Here is a 21463-nt window from a genome sequence, read left to right on the forward strand (position 1 = left end):
AAGCATAAGTTTTAGCATAACTGTGGTTAGGTAGGCCATAACCCTTGGCATAGATCAGTGGTTGGTTACCTTTAGATTTTAGCATCTCAGGAGAGCTTGCTTACTGGAACATTCTGGCTCCTACCATTAAGTGCTACCACAAGGAACAAGGAAGTAATAATCACAAATCTGCTTAAGCAAGGGGTGACGGGTACGATCATGAGCTGAAATGGTAGTTACATGTGTGACATTGCACCCCATAATGTTTTATGGAAATATGCTTATGAATATAATATGTTTTATGCTACATATGCCATGTAACATAGCTCTGTAAAGGTTATGGTCCCCTGAATATATTCATCCTGTTGCTATACATGTATCATTTTTGTATTCAAAGTTATGAACATTGGATGTGTACTTGTCTGATTCTTAAGTAGCCTTAGTAAGGCATTGGTCAGCTTCTTTAGAAAGGAATTTGCAAGTTAAGTGCCCAATCAAATGCTTAAGCTAACAATGAACATTGAGACGCCAATCCACACCTGAGCTTTCCTGGGAATGTGGCCTGGCTTGTAAGGACTGAGTCATGAATGGACATGTGACTTGCCCATGTGATTCCAAAACTCCATCTTCGAGCTGGATTCTGCACAGGAGAGAGGATGGGGGTCTCCACCCACAAAAGTCTATTTAAGTCCCTGGAGACCCCTCCACTTTGTCTTCAGCTGGCTCAAGAAATGGCCTCTCCACCCCCAAAGGATACCTGAAAGAAACTGGAACAAAGGACGGTAACCACAGGGGTGTAGTGATTGCTGGATCCAGACTAGAAGGAGGCTAGTCTGTAAAAGAAACTTATTGGAACATCTCTGAGGGTGAGATTTCATCTGTAATCACTTTCTTAGGTTTAGACTTGCTTGTTTTATTTTATTTTGTTTGGTAATTTACTTTGTTCTGTCTGTTATCACTTGGAGACACTTAAATCCTACTTTTTGTATTTAATAAAATCAATTTTTACTTATTAATTCATCCAGAATGCTTATTAATACCTGGGAAAGGGGGGGCAAGCAGCTGTGCATATCTCTCTATCAGTGTTATAGAGGGCGAACAATTTACATTTATCCTGTATAAGCTTTATACAGGGTAAAACGGATTTATTTGGCGTTTGGACCCCATTGAGAGCTGGGTAGCTGAGTGTTGGAGACAGGAACACTTCTTAAGCTGGTTTCAGTTAAGCCTGCAGCTTTTGGGGGACGTGCTTCAGACCGAGGTCTATGTTTGTAGCAGGCTAGCATGTCTGCCTCAAACGAGGCAAGGTTCTGAAGTCCCAAGCTGCTAGGGAAAACAGACTCAGAGGTAGTCTAGGCACATCAGCTGGCAGTTCCCAAAGGGAGTTTCCGTCACAACATGTATTAGTATACTAACCTATAGAAGAAGGACAGCTCAACATTAGTCAGATGAGGAAATACAAATAAGGAAAAGGGGGGGAAATCCCTACTGAATATGCATTAGATATAGTGGTGTCGTATAATAGATTATAAAACTTGAATCCCAGCCTGTGGGCAGTAGGGGAAAGAGATGTAGCCCTTGGAAGGAGCCAGAATGATGGCCACTGGTGATAAGGAGGAAGGTGATGATGATGAGGAAGATACTGGCTAACAGCTCAGGTCATCCTGCAAGGGACGGTATGAGTGGGCAGATGTACATTCTATAGTCTCTCTATCTTCCTTATTTAGTTACAGTGTTCCTGACTTTGCTAGATGTATTAATAAACTATTTGGGAATATAGAAGAGTTCCTATAGTGTGAGTGTTGCACTTGTAGACATTGGGGTTTCCAACTGTGTAGTAATTTTAATAACACTGGGCCTGATCTTGAGACAAGAACCTATCTACCCTCAAAGTGATAACTGGGAATCTTAAATTATCAATATAATTACATAATCTACAGATTGGGCTACACTGCTGGCCCAGTGATAGGGCTGTGGATGGTTATCCAGGAACACTGAGTTCATTTTTCAGTTTTTCACTCCCTGGGCTCTCAGGAGCCAGGAATGTTGTGTACATAGCATGTCCAAATCCAGAGGGATCGATTGCCTTATACTGTCCATAATATAAAAATGGCCATACTAAGTCAGACCAAAGGTCCATCTAGCCCACTATCCTGTCTTCCAACAGTGGCCAATGCCAGGTGCCCTAGAGGGAATGAACAGAACAGGTGATCATCAAGTGATCAATCCCCAGTTGCCTGTTCTCAGTTTCTGGCAAATAGAGGCTAGGGACACCATCCCTGTCCATGCTGGCTAATAGTCCTTGATGGACTATCCTCCATGAATTTATCTAGTTATTTTTTTGATATAACATACCTCCAGACACTGAAGAAGCAGTGTGCATAAATTCTGTGTAGTGAATGGGATATAGGCAGTTATGTCTAATGGTTAGAGTCGGGAGCCTGGAACTGGAGCTGGGGTGAGAGTCGGAGGTAGGGTGTAGGAGCAGGGACCTGGTGTGAGGCAGGAAAGCAGGAATCAGGAGCAGACAAGGGTCTAGGATGAGAAGGGCAGGAACTGCGAGCCAGGCAAGTAGGGCGGGTCCATAGTAGCAGTCAACCAGGTATTCACATAATTGCTCAGACAGGGATTTGCCTGTACCTCTTTCTGGCTTAAGAAGTGCATCCCAGCCAAAGAGTAGGGCTAGACTCCCATTCAGGAACTTCGTGGGCAAGACTCTTTGTGAGCTAGTTGTGCCCTAGGGGAGAGCAGGAGGGAGAATAATCTTATCACAAATCTAAATCTAGAACATAGGAGAGATTAAAATATAGAACCATCTCGTCTTGTACAGAACAGAAATTCTGCTATCAGCAACATGGCTCAATCTCACAATAAAATAAATAAATAAATAATAAAATAAATAAAAGTTGCACTCATGAAACTGAATTTGGTTCTTAATCTTTCAAAGCATTAAGGTAAAGGAGCAGGACGGGGCAAGCCCTGTGCGAGTGCAAGCTGGCAAATGATTGGCCAAATGGTTTGCTTAGCAAATCTTTGAATTGCTTACACAGGATGGATTTTAGTTGCTTCACCCTTTGTGACAAAAGTTGTATGGCCACATGAGCTACTTTTTCATAAGTATACTTCTAATCCCCTAAAAATAATCCCTCAAAAAGGAAGTACTATCTACAATAGGATGTGCAATGATACTTCACTGAGATATATACAGTACTATAGTATAAGCAAACCAGTGAGTTTTAATGTTTTGAAAGACTTTTTTGCTAGTCGTATGTACTGAATATAATGTTGTTGTGCCCCCACTAGCCCTTCAAAGGGAAGTTGCAATGCTTGCATGTACATTTCCGTACAATAGCATAGAAGAAAACCTGTGAAGGTCTTGGTTTTAAAACGGTTACTGCGACTCTTATAGTCCCTTGTCAGTGTGAAATATGACTGAGTAATACATTTTAAATTCTGTAGTCTGCTGAGATTATATATTATTCACTTTCCTTAAAACTAGCTCCTTCCACTGTGAAGCCAGAAAAATCTGAAGCAATCCTTAAACCAAATCAGGGCATATTCCTAAAATTATTGCCAAATACTGTTGGAAATTATGTGCTTGCATCAAGTTTTTTGAAGTTTGTTCACTCTTGAATGACTTTGTATGAGAAATGGAGATAACAGTATAAACTGCATGTAAACTAGTGCTTTCAACTGATTTATGAATTAGTTCTCCATATAAATGTGTGTAAACAATGATTTTAAACTAGTCTACATAATGTATGGAAATAAGGTAATCTTTGATTTTGCTGGTTAATATACACATATGTAAACCTAACATTAATGCTCCATTACCCAGTGATTTACTGTGCCTTGTTTAAATCTTTTGTTCCCTTGAATTGTTGTTTGGAAACATTTACAAATCCAAGATAAGCTTCGTAAATTGACTGTTTACATCACATTTCATTCAGTTTGCTCACTAGGGACCCAACTCTCCTGCCCAAGTTAATGTGGAGCAGTGCCTTATTTTGCCAATAGTTCCCCCTCATTTTGCTGTGAGCAGGGATGGCCGAAGTGAGCCCTACATTAACTTCACTTTTCATTCAGACAGAGCTGGTCAGAGCTGCAGCACCAGCACTGTCCAAAATTATGCATTGTTCCTTCTGCTGACATAGGTGCCACCAAGTCAAATAAGAGCTGTGGTGACAGAGAGAGAGAAGTGAAAATCACATTTTAAAACTACCTGTATAGGCCAGATTTCAGGTGTAAATGAAAGCAGCTGTTTAATTCAACAGTTACTTCAGTTTACACCCGCTTGAGTATCTGACCCTATATGACCATTAGCCCAAGATACAAAATAATTAATAATAAAGGAAAATAGCAATATTATTCATTTTATTTGACTGCAAAAATCTAAGACAGATCTAGTTTCTGGTACGTGCTCTTTGCACTTAAGGCTGCAGCTGAGGATACACCAACCCTATGACATTTCAAGGTTGGGGGAGACAGGACCAGAATGTAATGCTCCCCCTGAGAGCTGCTCTCTTTTGGTACAATTTAAAGCAGCACCACCTGTGCTGTCTCACCTGCATAAGTGCACTAAGAACTGGTCTAGTGCATCTGGGGATCTGACCTTAGGGCATGTTGTCAGATGCTACCGGTGTGGTGTTCTGCTCTGTTCAATGTTGATATCACTCGGCTGCGTGCATGTGTTCCCTCTGTGTGCTGTCCCAGCTCTTCGAAGATAGACCCGAAAGGAACCCCCAATGACAGCAGACCTGAAAGGAACCCCCAATGACCAGAGACTCTAGTAAGGTACGAAGGCGCGTCGGCCAGGTTTATTGTCGAAGAGAAACACAGTCTCCAGCTCCCTGGTAAATGTAGTCCAAGGTGCTGCTAAGGTGCAGCTAGCCAGTACATATGTGCTCCCTGACAATGGAGTCAGCTCAGTCAGTGGCGGGACTTTCCACAGCCCCCTCGGCTGGACAAAGACACCGCCCCAGGGATGCATTGTTATACACAGGTACAAACAAGTTACACATCACTCCTGACATATGAGGTGCAATCCCTCTGCATAGCAAGGTACAACCCCTCTATGTAGTAAGGAGCCCCCTCTTACTTTGAACATGCTGGTTCGAACAAAACAACTCTGTCCATCATATTACCCTTTTGCCCCTGTCATTGGGATGGGTTAGCCTGTTCCTTGTTATCTGTGTGGAGCGTACAAGTATGCGAATGTTCTGATATCTGGTGTCCAGTATCTTTTAGGTATGTCTCTTTCTGCAGCATCAGCCCTTCTTTGCCAGCTTCTGTGAGCAGGGCCTGCCTCTGGCTCACAGCTTAACTTTGCTTTATGTTAGCAAAGTCTTGACCATTACTTTAGTTCAGGCCTTAGGCCTCATACCAGGCCTCTGATACCAAGGTTTATATCTCAGGGCTTCCTCTTACTACAGGGCCTGATTTGGCTCTTACTTATACTAGTTTTACAACAGTGTAACCTAAACCACTAAAGTTACTCCTGATTTACACTGGTGTTCATGAGAGCAGTGCGAAGATAAAGGCAGAGGGAGGCATGCGTCAGGACCCTAATTGGGCCTTGGATGATCACTACTTCCCACCACTCAACACAGATGTAATGAGGTTGAGTAGTGCCCATATAAAAAAAAATTAAAACTACTGATTATTCCTCAAAAAGGGTTTTTAATGACTTTTGACTATAAAGGCAACACAGACAAAATAAGAAAAGCAAGATTAAAGACCAGCACTGAATAAGGATTAATATAAATGGCAAGTTATACTGACGATAAGCACAAATACATGTAAAATTATTATTCATTAGCTATTTATTACCATCTTAACACTATAGTATCGATACAACTTGAGATGAACTCTGCCTGAGCAACCAGACTTCTCTACTCCATAACCTTACCCTGCATTCACCCAAAAATACATTACCCTTCAGTCAGCCATTTTCTGCACTGGCCAGGTACAAAAGGTTGTGAGGTGCACATCCCTTCAGTTCACGGAGGGTGGGTCAGGTTTCCCTTATGACTGAAACACACACACAGTCCCGTGCCTTTGTACTTTTTATCTGATCTATCTGCCGTGTCTTAAAACAGACTGACCAATTAGGGTCAGCCAAATCTTTATTGTGGTTAGCGTTGTCACCTTGGCTGTATAATTTATGCTTACTTATCTCCTTGTGTCACTTTGACTGTATAATTTATACTTACTTATTTTCTTGTAGCCAATTATTTTAATTGTGGGTTAGACAAGCTGTGCCCGGGGGTACAACTTATCTCGCTTTATAGGAGTTAGAGTGTGCTATCTGGTTGCAGCGCGTTTTGATCACAAGTCTTAGCTTACTTCTGCAAAGCTTGCCCTGTTCACCTCTTCAAAGCGGAAGTTTGAAGCCTAACACTGACCATACCTTTGTTCGTTTTAAACTTGGGCAATAGTTTTGGTCAGAGATTAATCACAAGCAGCATTAAACCCATAGATTTAGATGGGAAGGGACTCCATGCCCCTGTTCTCACTACAACAGAATCATCTGCTATGGACAACAACTAGATTCTGAAGAGGTAACCCTCCCTATACCTCAAGGACAGCAGCGGATGGGGCAGCATAGAACCAGGTTGGGGAAGGGATAGAGTTGAATTTTTCTTGGGCTAGTTTGCATACCCCTTTCCCCTAACTAGCCCAACATTGCCTAAACCTATGACTTTATATTCCCTTTCTCCTGTCTTTATCACATTTAACTTCATAATCACATTCACTTTCTCTCCCATGCTGTGTATCACTAAAGTTGAATACAAGTTGTGCACACAAGCCACATAGTTTGCTGCATGGGAATGCATTAGCCAGAGTTTATTGGCATGAGAGTTTGGGCATATTTAATGACAGCCTCTTTGTCTAAAAAGACATTTTTCCATGTCCACTGAGATGCTCACTCATCACACTAGCCCCATCATATGTCTGGTCAACAAATATTAAATGAGAGTCATAAATATGTCATGTCCTGATTTATTGTTTTTACTATAGATACTATATTTTCAATTATGTATCAAGCCATCTAGAGCCTAGGAGTCACTTTTTACATTTAAATACATAAATATAGTGTTACTTTTCTGCCTAGTGGTAGCAGAGATCAGTGCCTTGTCTGGGTATTTTCTTAATGTTACTTGTTTTATTTACACTACCTATACACACCAGTTCTTGAACAGAAGTGATCACAAACGGCACAGCAGGCAAGCCCGTTGTAGAAATCTCAGCCAAGATAGTAACGTCTGGTTCCTGAGGAGCAACACTGCCCCAAGAATTGGCTGCAATTTGAAAGATTAAGGTAAAGAGCAAACTCTCCTGCTGCTCCCCCCAAAATACATCACAAAACTAACAATGAACCATTTCTTCAAGCAATCAGTGATCACATTCTATGAAAAAAAAACTTGCAAATCTGTTTCTAACAATTACATCTGTTGACTTCAGTCATAGCAATAAAGTACATTAATCTTAAATGCAGAAGCTTACACTTCCCTTGGGGATATATGTTAGGCAGAGGAAGCTCATATTTGCTACTTTTTGAAGACTTTTGTTTTTTTGGAGACTGTATTCTCTCAATCAATGCTGAGGAGTAGAGGGTAAAAGAACTCTGGAGTTTCACGTGGCAGTAAGCCCTCTCCAGTGCAACTCTGTAACTGCTCGTGGCTGCCACTCTTCCACCCCCTAACCAACCACACAGTTTCCCCTCATGAATACAGCTGGGGGCAAGCACCTGAAATCTACTACATTCCACATTGTGGGAGAAATGCTGAACAAAGGGGTAGATAATATATGTGTGTGTGTTGTGAGGAGGGGGCAAGAAGCAACTTGATCAATAGGTAAATTATAGGACAGGTTCTGTGATTGAATAATTAAATCATAAGGCCCTGACTGAATATATCAACTCCCTCTACTGGCATAGTTACAGAAGTGGAATTCTCTCTTTTGCTTTCTGGGTAGAGGCCTTTATTTTTAGTAGCCAGAGAATGTAAATTCTATTTCAAGGATATAATTTGCTGATGAGCGTGGTGTTGGCATGTTTGCAGCCATGGAACACTGCAAACTGCAAATGAAATTAATGCGTATGTGCTGTGTACTCACACCCAGGGTCTTTATTTTCTATATCACTAGTGTAACACTCTGCCAATGCCAAACTAACCATTGGAATCCTAACTTACTTTTTTTTTTTTTACTTCCTTTATATTGCTGCTCCCTTCCTGTTGCTTTCCTCTGGGAAGGTGATTACCCACCTATGAAACCAAAGCCACTCTGAGATTAGCCATCAGTAGTCTTGCAAGTAGCATATGGCCATTAACCCCCCACTATAACACTGTCTTCTAGGACACAGGCAGAAAACATGCCACAGACGCAGGGAGAAAAGTGTGTTAAGTGTATTCTCACATCCCAGTGTTCTAAAACACAGTACTCCTGAAATAATAAAATTCAAATTCACTGCAGCTGTCTCTGTGTGTCTCAATCGACAGGTGCAAAGGAAAAAATGAAGGAAGAGAGATAAGGGCTCCTTCAAGTCCATTGACTTAGTTTAAAATCACAATAATTTAAGCTATTCACAGACAGACTGGCACTGAACAGATTAACTAAAATAGCTTGGGATATACATACACAGTCACTGGCTCAGACCAGATTAACTAAAATAGTTTGAGTTTTTTATAGCAACTTTCTGGTCTCTGACATCCCATCCTCTTGTTGCTGGTTGCCCTCTTCTATCAGAACCCAGGTTAGTACAACGACAAGTGTACAAGTTAAGTTGATTTCTAACTCTGGTATGAACTCTGGAGCAGACTGATCTCTGCTGGGATGGATTAAAGAATGAAACTTTGTGATATCAGACCTTTCAGCCTAGTGATTGCCTGATGTGGTACAAAAGCCAATATTAATCTATCAATTTTAAAACGCTGTTAGTAATTACATTTAACAATGTTCAAAAATTGAAATAAAGTATAATTTAGCAAAATTAAGAACAAAATAAATAGCAATACGCCTTGACATAATATAACTGCAGACAAAGCCACTGTGCAGAAGGCTGATAGAAATTATCATCCATATTTTACAGTGAGAAACTGAGTCAGAGGTTGAGGCCTGCATTTTTAATGGTCTAATTCTGGATTTCTAATCTTAGACACCACTGGAGTTATGGATGCTCAGCACCTTTGTAAATAGGTCCGAGGCATGTCTAATGACTTATCCAAGGTCACAGGAGTCCCTGTCAAAGGCAGGATTAGTACTCAAGAGTTCTTGTCTCCCAGTCTGCATTCTCAGCACTCACATTTTATCATGAGCCAAATAATATTTAGTGTTTTTCTTAATATTCCAGCCCCTTGAGTTGAGATCTCAGCTTTCATTTAAAAAAAAAAAATTCTAGTCATGTCTTTGTCTTTCTATACAGTATTAATTTTTTTTTGGAAAACTACAATAGCATGGTTGGATTTCAAATAACAATGTTTATTAATTAAATACTAATATACAAGACATAGCTACTTATGTGCACTGCTGCTCTAGCTTCTAAACAAAAGACAAAGTCCAACTAAAAGGCTTCCAAATGGTTTAAAGGGATAGTACCTAGTTCCTATACACTAGCCCTCATGATTGAGGAGAAAAAAATGAACACGTAACCCAAAGCATGCATGTATCCAAGATGCAAAAACTGAAAGGCAAAAAAAAAAAAAAAAAAAAACAACTCAGCGTGTATTTTTTTTTAAATATCTTGAGTTTTTAAGCCAAACTTATGATTTTTCTGGATGCTAACTCATGACTTTTGAATGCTTGAGGTTGGCAATACCAGGACACACATGTTGATTTGACTTTCTTTTTTTTTTTTTTTTGGTAGGATATAACAAACATATATCTGAGTCGAAAATGCAGACGGTTCCACATTATGGATCACTGGAAAAGTATTTGATGATACCAACAGATGCCCATTAAAATAAACTGCCTTTTTGCTGTTTATTGATTCTGAAAAATCTTTTAGCAGTACTGGGAAACGCTTGGGTCTACATCATAATCTTTTGTAAATAAAAGTGAGTTGAAAATATCTGTTCTCTGAGAGACGCCAAACTTCCTATCAGATTCTACTACTTCAAAAACACATATCCTGGGATGAGGATCTAGGTTTTGACTAGTTTGAAGAACGTTATTTCTGAAGTATTTGTCAGTGGTTCGTGTTCATAGAGCAATGAGCATCATATCTGGAGCTGCATTAGGAGTGCTGAGTAGATATCCTCGTACTGAAAAAATGGATAAAAAAAAACAGGTTTGATAGGCATCAAAACTTTGAGGTGATAAGATCTGCATTTTGGAGTTGGCCCATTATAAAGTATGGGCCATTTGTAGGACCAGATATTTGACTTGTGTAAATCAATACAGATACACTAAAGCCAATATGTTTAGATCATCTGAGAATTTGGCCCACAAAATACTAATCTGGGTTCACTTTTCAAATACCCCTCAGGCAGGGTTAGCATGTTCCTATCTGGAGTTTCAGTTTAGTTTCATCTCTAGTTTTATAACATCTAGCCTCAAAGCACACAGTGGACTTCCTAATAAGTTTCTTACTTGAAAGTACATGAATTCTGTTCCTAATGACAAATATCATTAGCCAAAGCACAATTTTTTGTGTAAAAGACCAGCGTGCTGTTTGTTCCATGATGGATTAACAGGGAAATACATTTGACCAAAAAGTCCCATATTACAAATATGAGCCAAGTTTCTTGAGAGCACCGTTTTGTGTACATAGGCCATTAGATACTGTAATCCCATCTCACATTTTGTAAGATAATTCTCACTGGTGTTTTCAAAAAAAATTAAAACATTGTGTTGTAAATAAATATGCTGTTGAGGGGAAGGGAAGGCACATTAAGCATAAGGGTCAGCATGGAATAAAGTGCAAATGTACAGAGACAGCTGACAGCTAGAAGCCTGAGACTTGACTGGGGACTCTGGGAGTGGACTGCAAAGGGATGATACAAGGTCAGTTACCCTGAAATTGTGGCAGGGAGATGGGTATCCAGAAGGGCTAAACGAAGGAAGTTATAGAAATCAAGATCGGAGCTGAGAGTTTTAGCTGTGCAGAGAATAGAAGGGCCTATTTTGGAATGTTAGGAAGAATTAGAGCACAGCTTACTGCACTTTCACTTTGCTCCCTGCAGTTTGTTTACTTTAGGCCTTCTGCTCATCTACTATGCCTGGAGGCCAGCTGGGCTTGGGGGTCCAGTGTGCTAAACACAGTACAAAATAAGGAACAGTCCCTCCCCTGAGGAATTTACAATCAAAAGCGCCAGGAGCGAGGAAGGGTGGGAGAGAGGGATCTAACCCACAGCGATGGGTTGCCCAAGTCTTATTAGAGCCGCATTTTTTCTTGTCCCAAGGGGTTGGTGGTGGCTGGTGCTTTTGCAAGGAGTGGGCTGGCTACGTGGAAAGCCAAAGCAAGGCAGAGGGACACTGAAGGGAGGGAAGTAAGGGGGCTAGCGAAGGCAGAAGGGGGTAGAGGGACTGAAGCCACGATAAGGAGACTGAGGGCAAGAGCTGGCTGGGGTTGAAGCAAATCTCTCCATAGTGGAAAGCACAGGAACCAGTTGGTGCCAAAAGCAGCGGTGCCAGCTGCAGCGGCTTGTGCTCGCTGCGGGCTGCCTCCGTCCGCCTCTCTTCCCACGTCCAGGCTGCTGCGGGGAGACGAAGCGCTCACAGGGAACCTGCGGCGCTGGGGGGAGAGATCAGCCATTGACCTCCCCGCCCCGCCCGTTAACCCCGCCGCTGCCGGTAGCGCGAAGAAGGTTCCTCGCGGGACGTGACACGGTGAGGGGCGCCCGGCTCGGCTCGGCTCGGCTCAGCCCGCGGCTCTCCCGGCCGCTCCCACCCCGCTGGGCGCTAGGGGTCGCTGTGCCGCGCCTCGTCATGGCCGCGGGTCGGCGCGATTCCCCGGCGGCTCCTCCTCTCGCCCGGCGGCTTCCCAGGCTCCTCTCCGGGTAAACAGCGATGGCTGCCGAGGAGGGAGGCGGGGAGCCCGACAACAACATGGGGAATCACCTGCAGCTCCTGCCCGGTACTGGCCGCTGCCGCCGCCCCGGCCCGGCTCCCTGCGCGGGGGGAGAGCGAGGGACGGGCTGGGCGAGGGGTGGAGAAAAGGAGCTCGGCTGGAGGGGGGCGCGGGGGCAAGGGGCGGGGGGGGCAGGGCCCTGTGGGATGGGGGCAGAGGGCTGCGGTGGGGGGCAGGGCTCTGGGATGGGGGGCAGAGGGCTGCGGTGGGGGGGCAGGGCCCTGTGAGATGGGGGGCAGAGGGCTGCGGTGGGGGGCAGGGCCCTGTGGGATGGGGGCAGAGGGCTGCGGTGGGGGGGCAGGGCCCTGTGAGATGGGGGGCAGAGGGCTGCGGTGGGGGGCAGGGCTCTGGGATGGGGGCAAAGAGGCTGCGGTGGGGGGCAGGACCCTGAAGATGAGGGGGCTCCGATGGGGGGCAGGGCCCTGTGGGATGGGGGGCAGAGGGCTGTGGAGGGGGCAGGGCTCTGGGATGGGGGGCAGGATCCTGTGGGATGGGGGGGCTCCGGTGGGGGGCAGGGCTCTGGGATGGGGGGCAAAGAGGCTGCGGTGGGGGGCAGGACCCTGTGTGATGGGGGGCTCCGGTGGGGGACAGGGCCCTGTGGGATAGGGGGGCTCCGGTGGGGGTCAGGGCCCTGTGGGATGGGGGGCAGGGCCCTGTGGGGTGGGGGGCAGGGCCCTGTAGGATGGGGGGCACGAGCCTGTGGCACAAGGGAGCAGGGGGCTGCAATGAGGGGCAGAGACCTGTGATGCAGGGGTGTCAGGGGGCTGTGTGGGATGTCAGGAGCCTGTGGCACAGGGGTAAGAGGGATGTGGTGAGGGGGCAGGAATCTGGCATGGTGGGGTATGGAACTGCAATGAGAAGCAGTGGGGCAGGAAACTGTGGTGCAGGGAGGGGAAGAACAAAGGGGGGTGTCATTTTTAGGGGGGCCTCTGAAAATGTCACCAGGATCCAGAAGCCTGGGACATCATTGGGGAATAATGGGTGGGGCTAGGTGGTGGAATACTGCAGCACTGGTATGGTGGGGAAGCAAGTGAGAGGTCTAGGGAAAGGTCTTGGACTCGGTGAGCAGAGGAGGGAACCTGAGGACTCTGCAGTGGAGGAGGGATTGCTGTATAGTGGTCTCAGTGTAGAATACAAATAATAGAGGGACATGATATTAATAGAGGTGTTTTTCAGTGGGGGACCAGGCATGATCAGATTAGGGGAAAGTAGGAGAGAACAGGTCATTTAGCAGATGGTGAGGAAGGGAAGGAAGACAGGCTGTGTTAGGATGTGGTGTTTGAGTGCTTATGTACAGCCATCCCTCTTGGTTTCAGGGGTGCTCTGAATCTGCCTCCAGGAGAATAGCCCTGGCAGAGGACTGCTCTTGTTCAGAAGAAGGCACAACAGCAGCATCTACTGTTTTCACTTTTACTTTTGTTTGTGTGTGTTGAGGAAGCTTAGACAGAAATGGGAGGCGTTCTCTGATTATTTTTTTTATTGCTGCTCATGTAGTTGCAATCAGTATTTAAGCAGGGGGTAAGATATGCAGAGGAAACAGTGCTTTACAAATGAAGCTGCAGTCTTTCAGCCTTCCTATGTCATGTCATTGTCTAGTATTTGCTTGCTGCTTACTTACAGCAGGGAATGTACAGAAGTTAAACATCAGCCAGGAGCCAGCATAGAAGGGCAAAATAATTAAATATTGAATGTGTGTTAGAAGTTAGGAATGGAAACTTTATCTTTTAGATCAAGTTCATGCCCATGTAAATGGAGAATTGGATATTCAATGTATGATTTATGTAAATCTATGATTTACAGGGATGCTGAGCACTGATTCAAGGAGAACTGCAGGTACCTTTATCTATAGCTCAAGAGTTACTATGTTAGTTTGAAGTCCAAGAAGAAACTTTCAGTTTGAACGATGTAAATCTCACTAATAAGCAGGGAAGCTGGGATGGACCATGGTTAAAGCACTTAACTCAAGAAATCTGGAGTCAATTCCTCCTCCTTGTCATATGTTTATGACACTCCTATCACAGACTTTCTGTGTGACCTTGAACCACTCAAGATAAGAAATTTAAAGCAGAGTAAGGGCTTGTCTGCAGGGGAAATTTGCCAACATAAGGAAACCACTATTATTATACTGCTATGACTCCCCATGTGGACACACTTCTTTTGGAATGAGTGCCTTCTCCGTGTTAGTTTATGTTGGTTTGGAAGTGGTATGAATTAATCTAGAAAAAGGCATTCCTATTCCAGACTAAGTGTGTCCACATGGGAAGCCAAACTGATATAGTTATAATAGTAAATTTCCTATTGTGGATAAGCCCAGAGAATTAGGTGCTTAATTGACATTGAAATTCAGTGAGTCGGTTGCCTAACTCCCTTAGACTCCTTTGAAAATGCCTGCCTTAATCTTTTCCCTGAACCTCCTTTTCCCAGCTATAACATGAGGTACTTTCTCACCTCATAAAGGCATTGAGAGTAAATTCATTAATATTTGTGATTGATGAGATACGTTTGAGTACCTAGATTAGTGATCGGCCTTCTACAATGTAAATGTAAGGTCTGTCATGTGGTTTGAATATTATCTTGGGTGCTTGCCCTGACTTTAGCATAGTTTTAATATACTAAAGGTCACATTTTACCTTCAACTGAAAAATCAAATAGTTTCTTTTAGGTAAGAGAAGGCAAGATGTACTCTGTCTTCCCTCTAATTTTTTTCTGATAAAATTTTGTAGAAAAATAAAGACACTGATGCTCTTTCGGTGTTCACATTGTACTACTGCAGTAAAATGAGTCATCATTCCTCAGAGGCTTCCAGGCTCATTCGGCCAGCACACCGCAGTTAATATATATTTTGGCAATACTATGCAAAAGTTTGCAGGACACAACTGATTTTTAATCTACAAATTATGCTTTCTAGTCTCTCTGTTTGAAACCAACAAAACATCTCCTTTTCTTCCTACCTCTTTTTTAGAATTAAAAAAACACAGAAACCCATTACCCAGTGATGTAACTGAATGAGAGTTCATTTAAACCAGAATATCATTTTTAGATGGAAGGAATCAACTAGCAAAAATCTTTTGGGTATGAAGTTTTAAAAAAGGAGGGCCTAATGCTGACATGAATACAATTGATTTTATAATATAGACAGGACTTCTCCCTGGAGAAAGTGGGAGACAACTCTAAGTAGAAATTAAATATGTTTAAAAAATAACTGGGAAGACGTCTAAGTGTTTAGAGCTCCAAAATATAGTTAAGACAATATAGGAAATGAGATTAGGGGGTTGTCAGACTCGTCATTTCCTATTAATATGCATTCTGCACCTAGAATTGAGCCAGCTTGTTAAAATATTCATATGAGAGGGAGAAATGTTATATGTGCAAGGTTCATAACACAGTCAAATCAAATCATTTCCTCCTATGTGGAAAGTAATGTAAAATATATTAGCACAACATTTTCAAATGTAATTTACTCCTGGTGGAATTGTGCACCAGCAAAATAAAAATTCTACACACAATATTTTAAAATTATGCATATTTTATGTATCAAAAATAACAATATAATCACACCAGTTTCAATTTTTTTGATCATTTAGTTCAAAATACTTGTTAGCAAGTTGGTCTGTAATAATACAGAAAAGAAAAAAGATTCAGGAAATATTTTTTAACAAATAGATTCCTTACTAGGCATATTAATACAGAACTCTGAATAATAATTCATTTAAACTACAATACAGAAATGTATTTTCTGCACCTCTCAGAAGCAGTGCAAAGGCTTGGGGAGGTCAGGGGTAATGGAGGAGCTGAGGGAGAGGGAAGTAAATTGCTGGAAAGGAGCCTGGGTGTGAACTTGGAGGGTTTTAGGTATGGGTGGGAAAAGTATGGAACAGGTTTTTGGGAGTGGAGGGGAGAGATTGTAGGGAGCTTCTCCCATGCAGACCCTGGCTGACCCCTAGCCTCTCCCATTCAGTCAGGCACATTTGCCACTGTCCCCATGAAATGTACCTCTTCCCCCTATCCCCACTCAGCCACCCTCTGTCCCAATGTAGCTCTGCACCCCCTCCCCTGTCACCATGTGGCCCTGAACCTCCTTCCCCCATGTGGCCGTGTTCCTCCACTCCCATTCAGCCCCTGCTGCGTAGTCTGTCCTCCTCTACTAGCCCTTATGAGCCCCTTTCCCGCACAGCACCCCATGTTGTCAGTCTCTCCATAGCCCCTGTCTCCTGACCTGGCCTGACTGGTGCTGTGAAGAAGGCAGGCTCTTTCTATTCCCTAGCTAGCCAGGAGCTGCTGCTATGGACTATCGCCACAGTGCCTTCTGGTGGGCAAAAGGTGGAACTGCGGAAATTTTCTGCTGGGAGCTGCTACTGTTCTTGCTTACCACAGGGCACTGTGGCTGACGCAACAGGCAGAACTGCAGCGACATTTTGGCAGAAGCTTTTCTCTGTGTAAAAAAATTAAAAGTATGCATGGCTCATTCATTATGCGCACCTGCAGTAGCACAGATTTCCCTTAGGAGAAGTAATTGTCCACTGGAAATATAGAAAACTATCAGCCAAGTATTTGGTAAAGCTTGCATCTGTAGCATTCACTTGTGATGGGTGAAGAGGAGAATCTGAGAAATGCCATGTTCACTGCTTTTGCAATCTATTCAATATTTACCTTATTTTAAGATCATTTACAGACACATCATAACTTAAAAGACATGCAGGTTGTCATGCATCATCACAGAGTCCCAGAAAGGCTGTTGGTTTCTTTCTCATTGTGCCCCTTTACCTCTACTTTTGAAATCAATAGGGTCTTGGTAAGGGAAGATTTATGTAGTCTGCACTTCCATTGCTGAGAATAGAATTGTTCATCCTGAGACATCTTACTTTTATAAGTCTGACCTCTCTTATTGTGATTTTGAAATAAGATGCAGCTGCTGATCTTTGTCAATATTTGTGGTTTGTATTTGTTACTTGGTTTTGTTTTCTTTGTTTATTTTAAAGAACATATTAATTATAAAAACAAAAGCTGAGCAAGAAATCTGTCACAACCCTTATATTAAGTCCTTTCTGTGTTGTAGTTCAAGATCTGAGTGATGTATTTAGCACCATTACAATAGATTCGCTACTCAGCATTTATTGCTAGAATCCTGCACATCTATTTTAGACATCCTTACATGAAAGCTAGGCATGAATATATCATGTGAAGGTCATTTTCATTCCTCTTCTGAAGAAAAAATATGAGTGTCATGCAACTAAAGGAGAAGTGTTGTTTAATTAGCTCATTGCACAGGGGTCAGCAGCCTTTCAGAAGTGGCGTGCCGAGTCTTCATTTATTCACTCTAATGTAAGGTTTCTCGTGCCAGTAATGTTTTTAGAAGGTCTCTTTCTATAAGTCTATAATATATAACTAAACTATTGTTGTTTGTAAAGTAAATACGGTTTTTAAAATGTTTAAGAAGCTTCATTTAAAATTAAATTAAAATGCAGAGCCCTCCAGACCGATGGTCAGGACCCAGGCAGTGTGAGTGCCAATGAAAATCAGCTTCCGTCTGTCTTTGGCATGTATGCCATAGGTTGCCTACCCCAATATAAACTAACAGTAGCCATTATGTAGTCAGTGGTTATGGCCTGGTCTACACTACGCGTTTAAACCAATTTTAGCAGAGTTAAACCGATTTAACACCGCACCCGTCCACACAACGAGGCCCTTTATATCGATATAAAGGGCTCTTTAAACTGGTTTCTGTACTCCTCCTTGACGAGAGGAGTAGCGCTGAAATCGGTATTACCTTATCAGATTAGAGTTAGTGTGGCCGCAAATCAACGGTATTGGCCTCCGGGCGGTATCCCACAGAGCACCACTGTGACCACTCTGGACAGCAATCTGAACTCGGATGCACTGGCCAGGTAGACAGGAAAAGCCCCGTGAACTTTTGAATTTCATTTCCTGTTTTACCAGCGTGGAGAGCTCACCAGCACAGGTGACCGCGCAGAGCTCATCAGCACAGGTAACAATGCAGTCTCCTGAGAATTGAAAAAGAACTCAAGCATGGACCGCACGGCAGGTACTGGATCTGATCGCTATATGAGGAGAGGATTCTGTGCTAAAGAACTCCATTCCAAAAGATGAAATGAAAAAACATTTGAAAAAATTTCCAAGGCTATGATGGAGAAAGGCCACACCAGGGACTCAGTGCAGTGCAGAGTGAAAATTAAGGAGCTCAGACAAGCCTACCAGGAAACCAAAGAAGCAAACGGAAGGTCCGGGCAGGGCCGAAAACATGCCGCTTCTACACTGAGCTGCATGCAATTGTAGGGGGGTCCGCCACTAGTTCCCCACTCCTGTCCGTGGATTCCGAGGTGGGGGTGGCAAGCCATGGCTGAGGATTCTGCGGACGGGGAAGATGAGGAGGAGGAGGAAGAGGAGGACGAGCTTGCAGAGAGCACACAGCACTCCATTCTCCCCAACAGCCAGGAGCTTTTTCTCACACAGATGGAATTGCCCTCCCAAGCCAGTAGCCCTGACAATGAAGCCATGGAAGCGACCTCTGGTGAGTGTACCTTTGTAAATATAAAACATAGTTTAAAAATGAGCGTTTTTTAATGATTGGTTTGCCCTGAGGACTTGGGATGCATTCGCGGCCAGTACAGTTATTGGAAAAGTTTGTTAACATGTCTGGGGATGGAGCGGAAATCCTCCAGAGACATCTCCATGAAGCTCTCCTGGAGGTACTTCAAAAGCCTTTGCAGAAGGTTTCTGGGCAAAGCAGCCTTATTCCGTCCACCATGGTTGGACACTTGACCACGCCATGCATGTAGCAAGTAATCTGGTATCATTGCATGACAAAGCCTAGCTGCGTATGGTCCCGGTGATTGCTGGCATTCAAGCAACATCTGTTCTTTATCTCGCTGTGTTATCCTCAGGAGAATGATATCATTCGTGGTAACCTGGTTGAAATTCAGGAATTTAATTAAGGGGACAGAGATGGCCATTCCTACTGGCCTGTTTGCCTGTTGCTTAAAAGAGATCCTTCCTTGCAGGTAGCCAAGTAGGGGGAGGGAAGGGGGGTAATGGCGCTGAGCTTTTTTGCGTTTGGCTAGCAGGGATCTTCCCTTGCTACCAGCCACGCGGTGGCGGGGGAAGGGGGATGATTAGCAGTGATCTTCCATGATACCAGCCATACGTTGGGGGGAGGGATAAAGCGATCATCCCAGAGAATTGGGTGACGGGGTGGTTTCTGCAGCAGCATGTTAACAGGAAAGAAGCAGCACTGAACGGGCTTTGCTTGGTATTTGGGAAAGGAGGGCACTGTGTATATGAAGGCTGCAGAAACCGAAAGACAATGGCTTACCATGGCTGCATGCAAGCTGAATTCTGCTGCCCGGACCTGCATCTGTGAGATCTCTAACACCAGAGCCGCAGGCACTCAATATTAAGATGCAAAATGCGACCTTGTGGTGAAATCACATGTGCTATGTAAGGTGAATAGTGTTGTTCACTGTGAAAGAGTATAACCATTGTTCTGTAAAATGTATCTTTTTAAATACTTTTCTCCCTTTTTTTACCTACCTCATGCAGCTGCAAATTTTTCAATTCTCCCTACTCCATCCCGAAGGCTATCTCAGATAAGGCAGAGGAAAAAAAAGACTCAAGACGACGTTCTCAGAAATCATGGAAGTAACCCACAATGAAAGATCTCATCTGAATGAGTGGAAGGACTTGGTATCAAATTACAGGAAAGATGCCAGTGAACGAGAGGACAGGAGGGACGCTCAAGATGAGAGGTGGCGCCAGGAAGATCAGAGATGTAGGCAGGAAGATATGCGGTGGCAGGATGCAACGCTGGGGCTGCTGCGTGATCAAACTGACATCCTCCGACGTCTGGTGGAGCTTCAGGAACAGCAGCAGGGTCACAGAGTGCTGCTGCAGCCCCTGTGTAACCACCCTCACCACATCTTCCTCACCCAGACGTGTAAAAAAGTGTGGGGGAAGGCTTCGTGCACCCGCGCACTCCACCACCGTGGACAGTCCAACCAAAAGGCTGTCATTACTTCAAAATATTTTTTGGGACCTTTTCCTTCCCTCCTATCCTCCTCCCAAACCACACTCACAATACCTTGTCAGTTCTCTCCCTCTTTTTATAATGACTTTTTAATAAAGAATACATGATTTTTAAACGATAGTGACTTTATTTCCTTAAGCAAGCTGTAATCGAAGGGGGAGGGTGGGTTGCTTATGGGGAATGAGTCAATCAAGGGGGGGTTCATCAAGGGGAAACAAACACAACAGTCACACCGTACCCTGGCCCGTGATGAAACTCATTTTCAAAGCTTCTCTGATGCGCACCGCTTCGTGGTGTGCTCTTCTAATCGCCCTGGTGTCTGGCTGTGCGTAATCAGCGGCCAGGTGATTTGCCTCAGCCTCCCACCCGACCATAAAGGTCTCCCCCTTACTCTGGCAGAGACTGTGGAGCACAAAGCAAGCAGCAATAACAATGGGGACATTGGTTTGGCTGAGGTCTGAGGGAGTCAGTAATGTGCGCCAGCGTACCTTTAAACGGCCAAATGCACATTCTACCCCCATTCTGCACTTGCTCAGCCTGTAGTTGAACAGCTCCTGACTACTTTCCAGGCTGCCTGTGTATGACTTCATAAGCCATGGCATCAAGGGGTAGGCTGGATCACCCAGGATAACTACAGGCATTTCAACATCCCCAACTGTTATTTTCTGGTCTGGGAAGTAATTCCCTTGCTGCAGCCGTTTAAACAGAGTAGTTTTCCTGAAGACGCTAGCGTCATGAACCCTTCCTGGCCATCCCACGTGGATGTTGGTGAAACGTCCCTTGTGATCCACTAGTGCTTGCAGCACCATTGAAAAGTACCCTTTGCGGTTTACGTACTGGGTGCCCTGGTGCTCCGGTGCCAAGATAGGGATATGGGTTCCATCTCCCCCCCACACACACACACACAGTTAGGGAATCCCATTGCAGCAAAGCCATCCACTATGACCTGCACATTTCCCAGAGTCACAACCTTTCGTAGCAGCAGTTTAATGATTGCTTTGGCTACTTGCATCACAGCAGCCCCCACAATAGATTTTCCCACTCCAAATTGATTCCCGACTGACTGGTAGCTGTCTGGCATTGCAAGCTTCCAGAGGACTTATTGCCACTCGCTTCTCAACTGTGGGGGCTTGGTATTATGGCGTTTCAGGGCAGGAGAAAGCAAGTCACAAAGTTCCATGAAAGTGCCCTTACGCATGCGAAAGTTTCGCAGCCACTGCAAATTGTCCCACACCTGCAAAACTATGCAGTCCCACCAGTCTGTGCTTGTTTCCCAGGCCCAAAATCGGCGTTCAATGGCTAGAACCTGCCCCATTACCAGCAGGATCTCCAAAGCGCAGGGGCCCGTGGTTTGAGAGAATTCTGTGTCCATG

The 21463-nt window shown here is 44.0% G+C and overlaps 1 protein-coding gene across 3 annotated transcripts in view; it reads left to right on the top strand.

The window, feature by feature from the left end:
* The first annotated feature begins 11903 nt into the window (after nt 1-11903).
* Nucleotides 11904-21463, top strand: part of CRBN (cereblon) — a 45003-nt gene continuing 35443 nt past the window's right edge. For 2 of the 3 annotated variants that reach the window (XM_030568887.1, XM_030568886.1), the window contains exon 1: nt 11904-12055. In XM_030568887.1, the coding sequence (XP_030424747.1) occupies nt 11989-12055 (67 nt within the window). In that variant the 5' untranslated portion in view covers nt 11904-11988. The remainder of the gene's footprint in view (nt 12056-21463) is intronic. The other variant, XM_030568885.1, reaches the window with a different exon arrangement.

Source organism: Gopherus evgoodei, chromosome 7 (assembly GCF_007399415.2).
Source record: "Gopherus evgoodei ecotype Sinaloan lineage chromosome 7, rGopEvg1_v1.p, whole genome shotgun sequence".
NCBI classification, from domain to species: domain Eukaryota; kingdom Metazoa; phylum Chordata; order Testudines; family Testudinidae; genus Gopherus; species Gopherus evgoodei.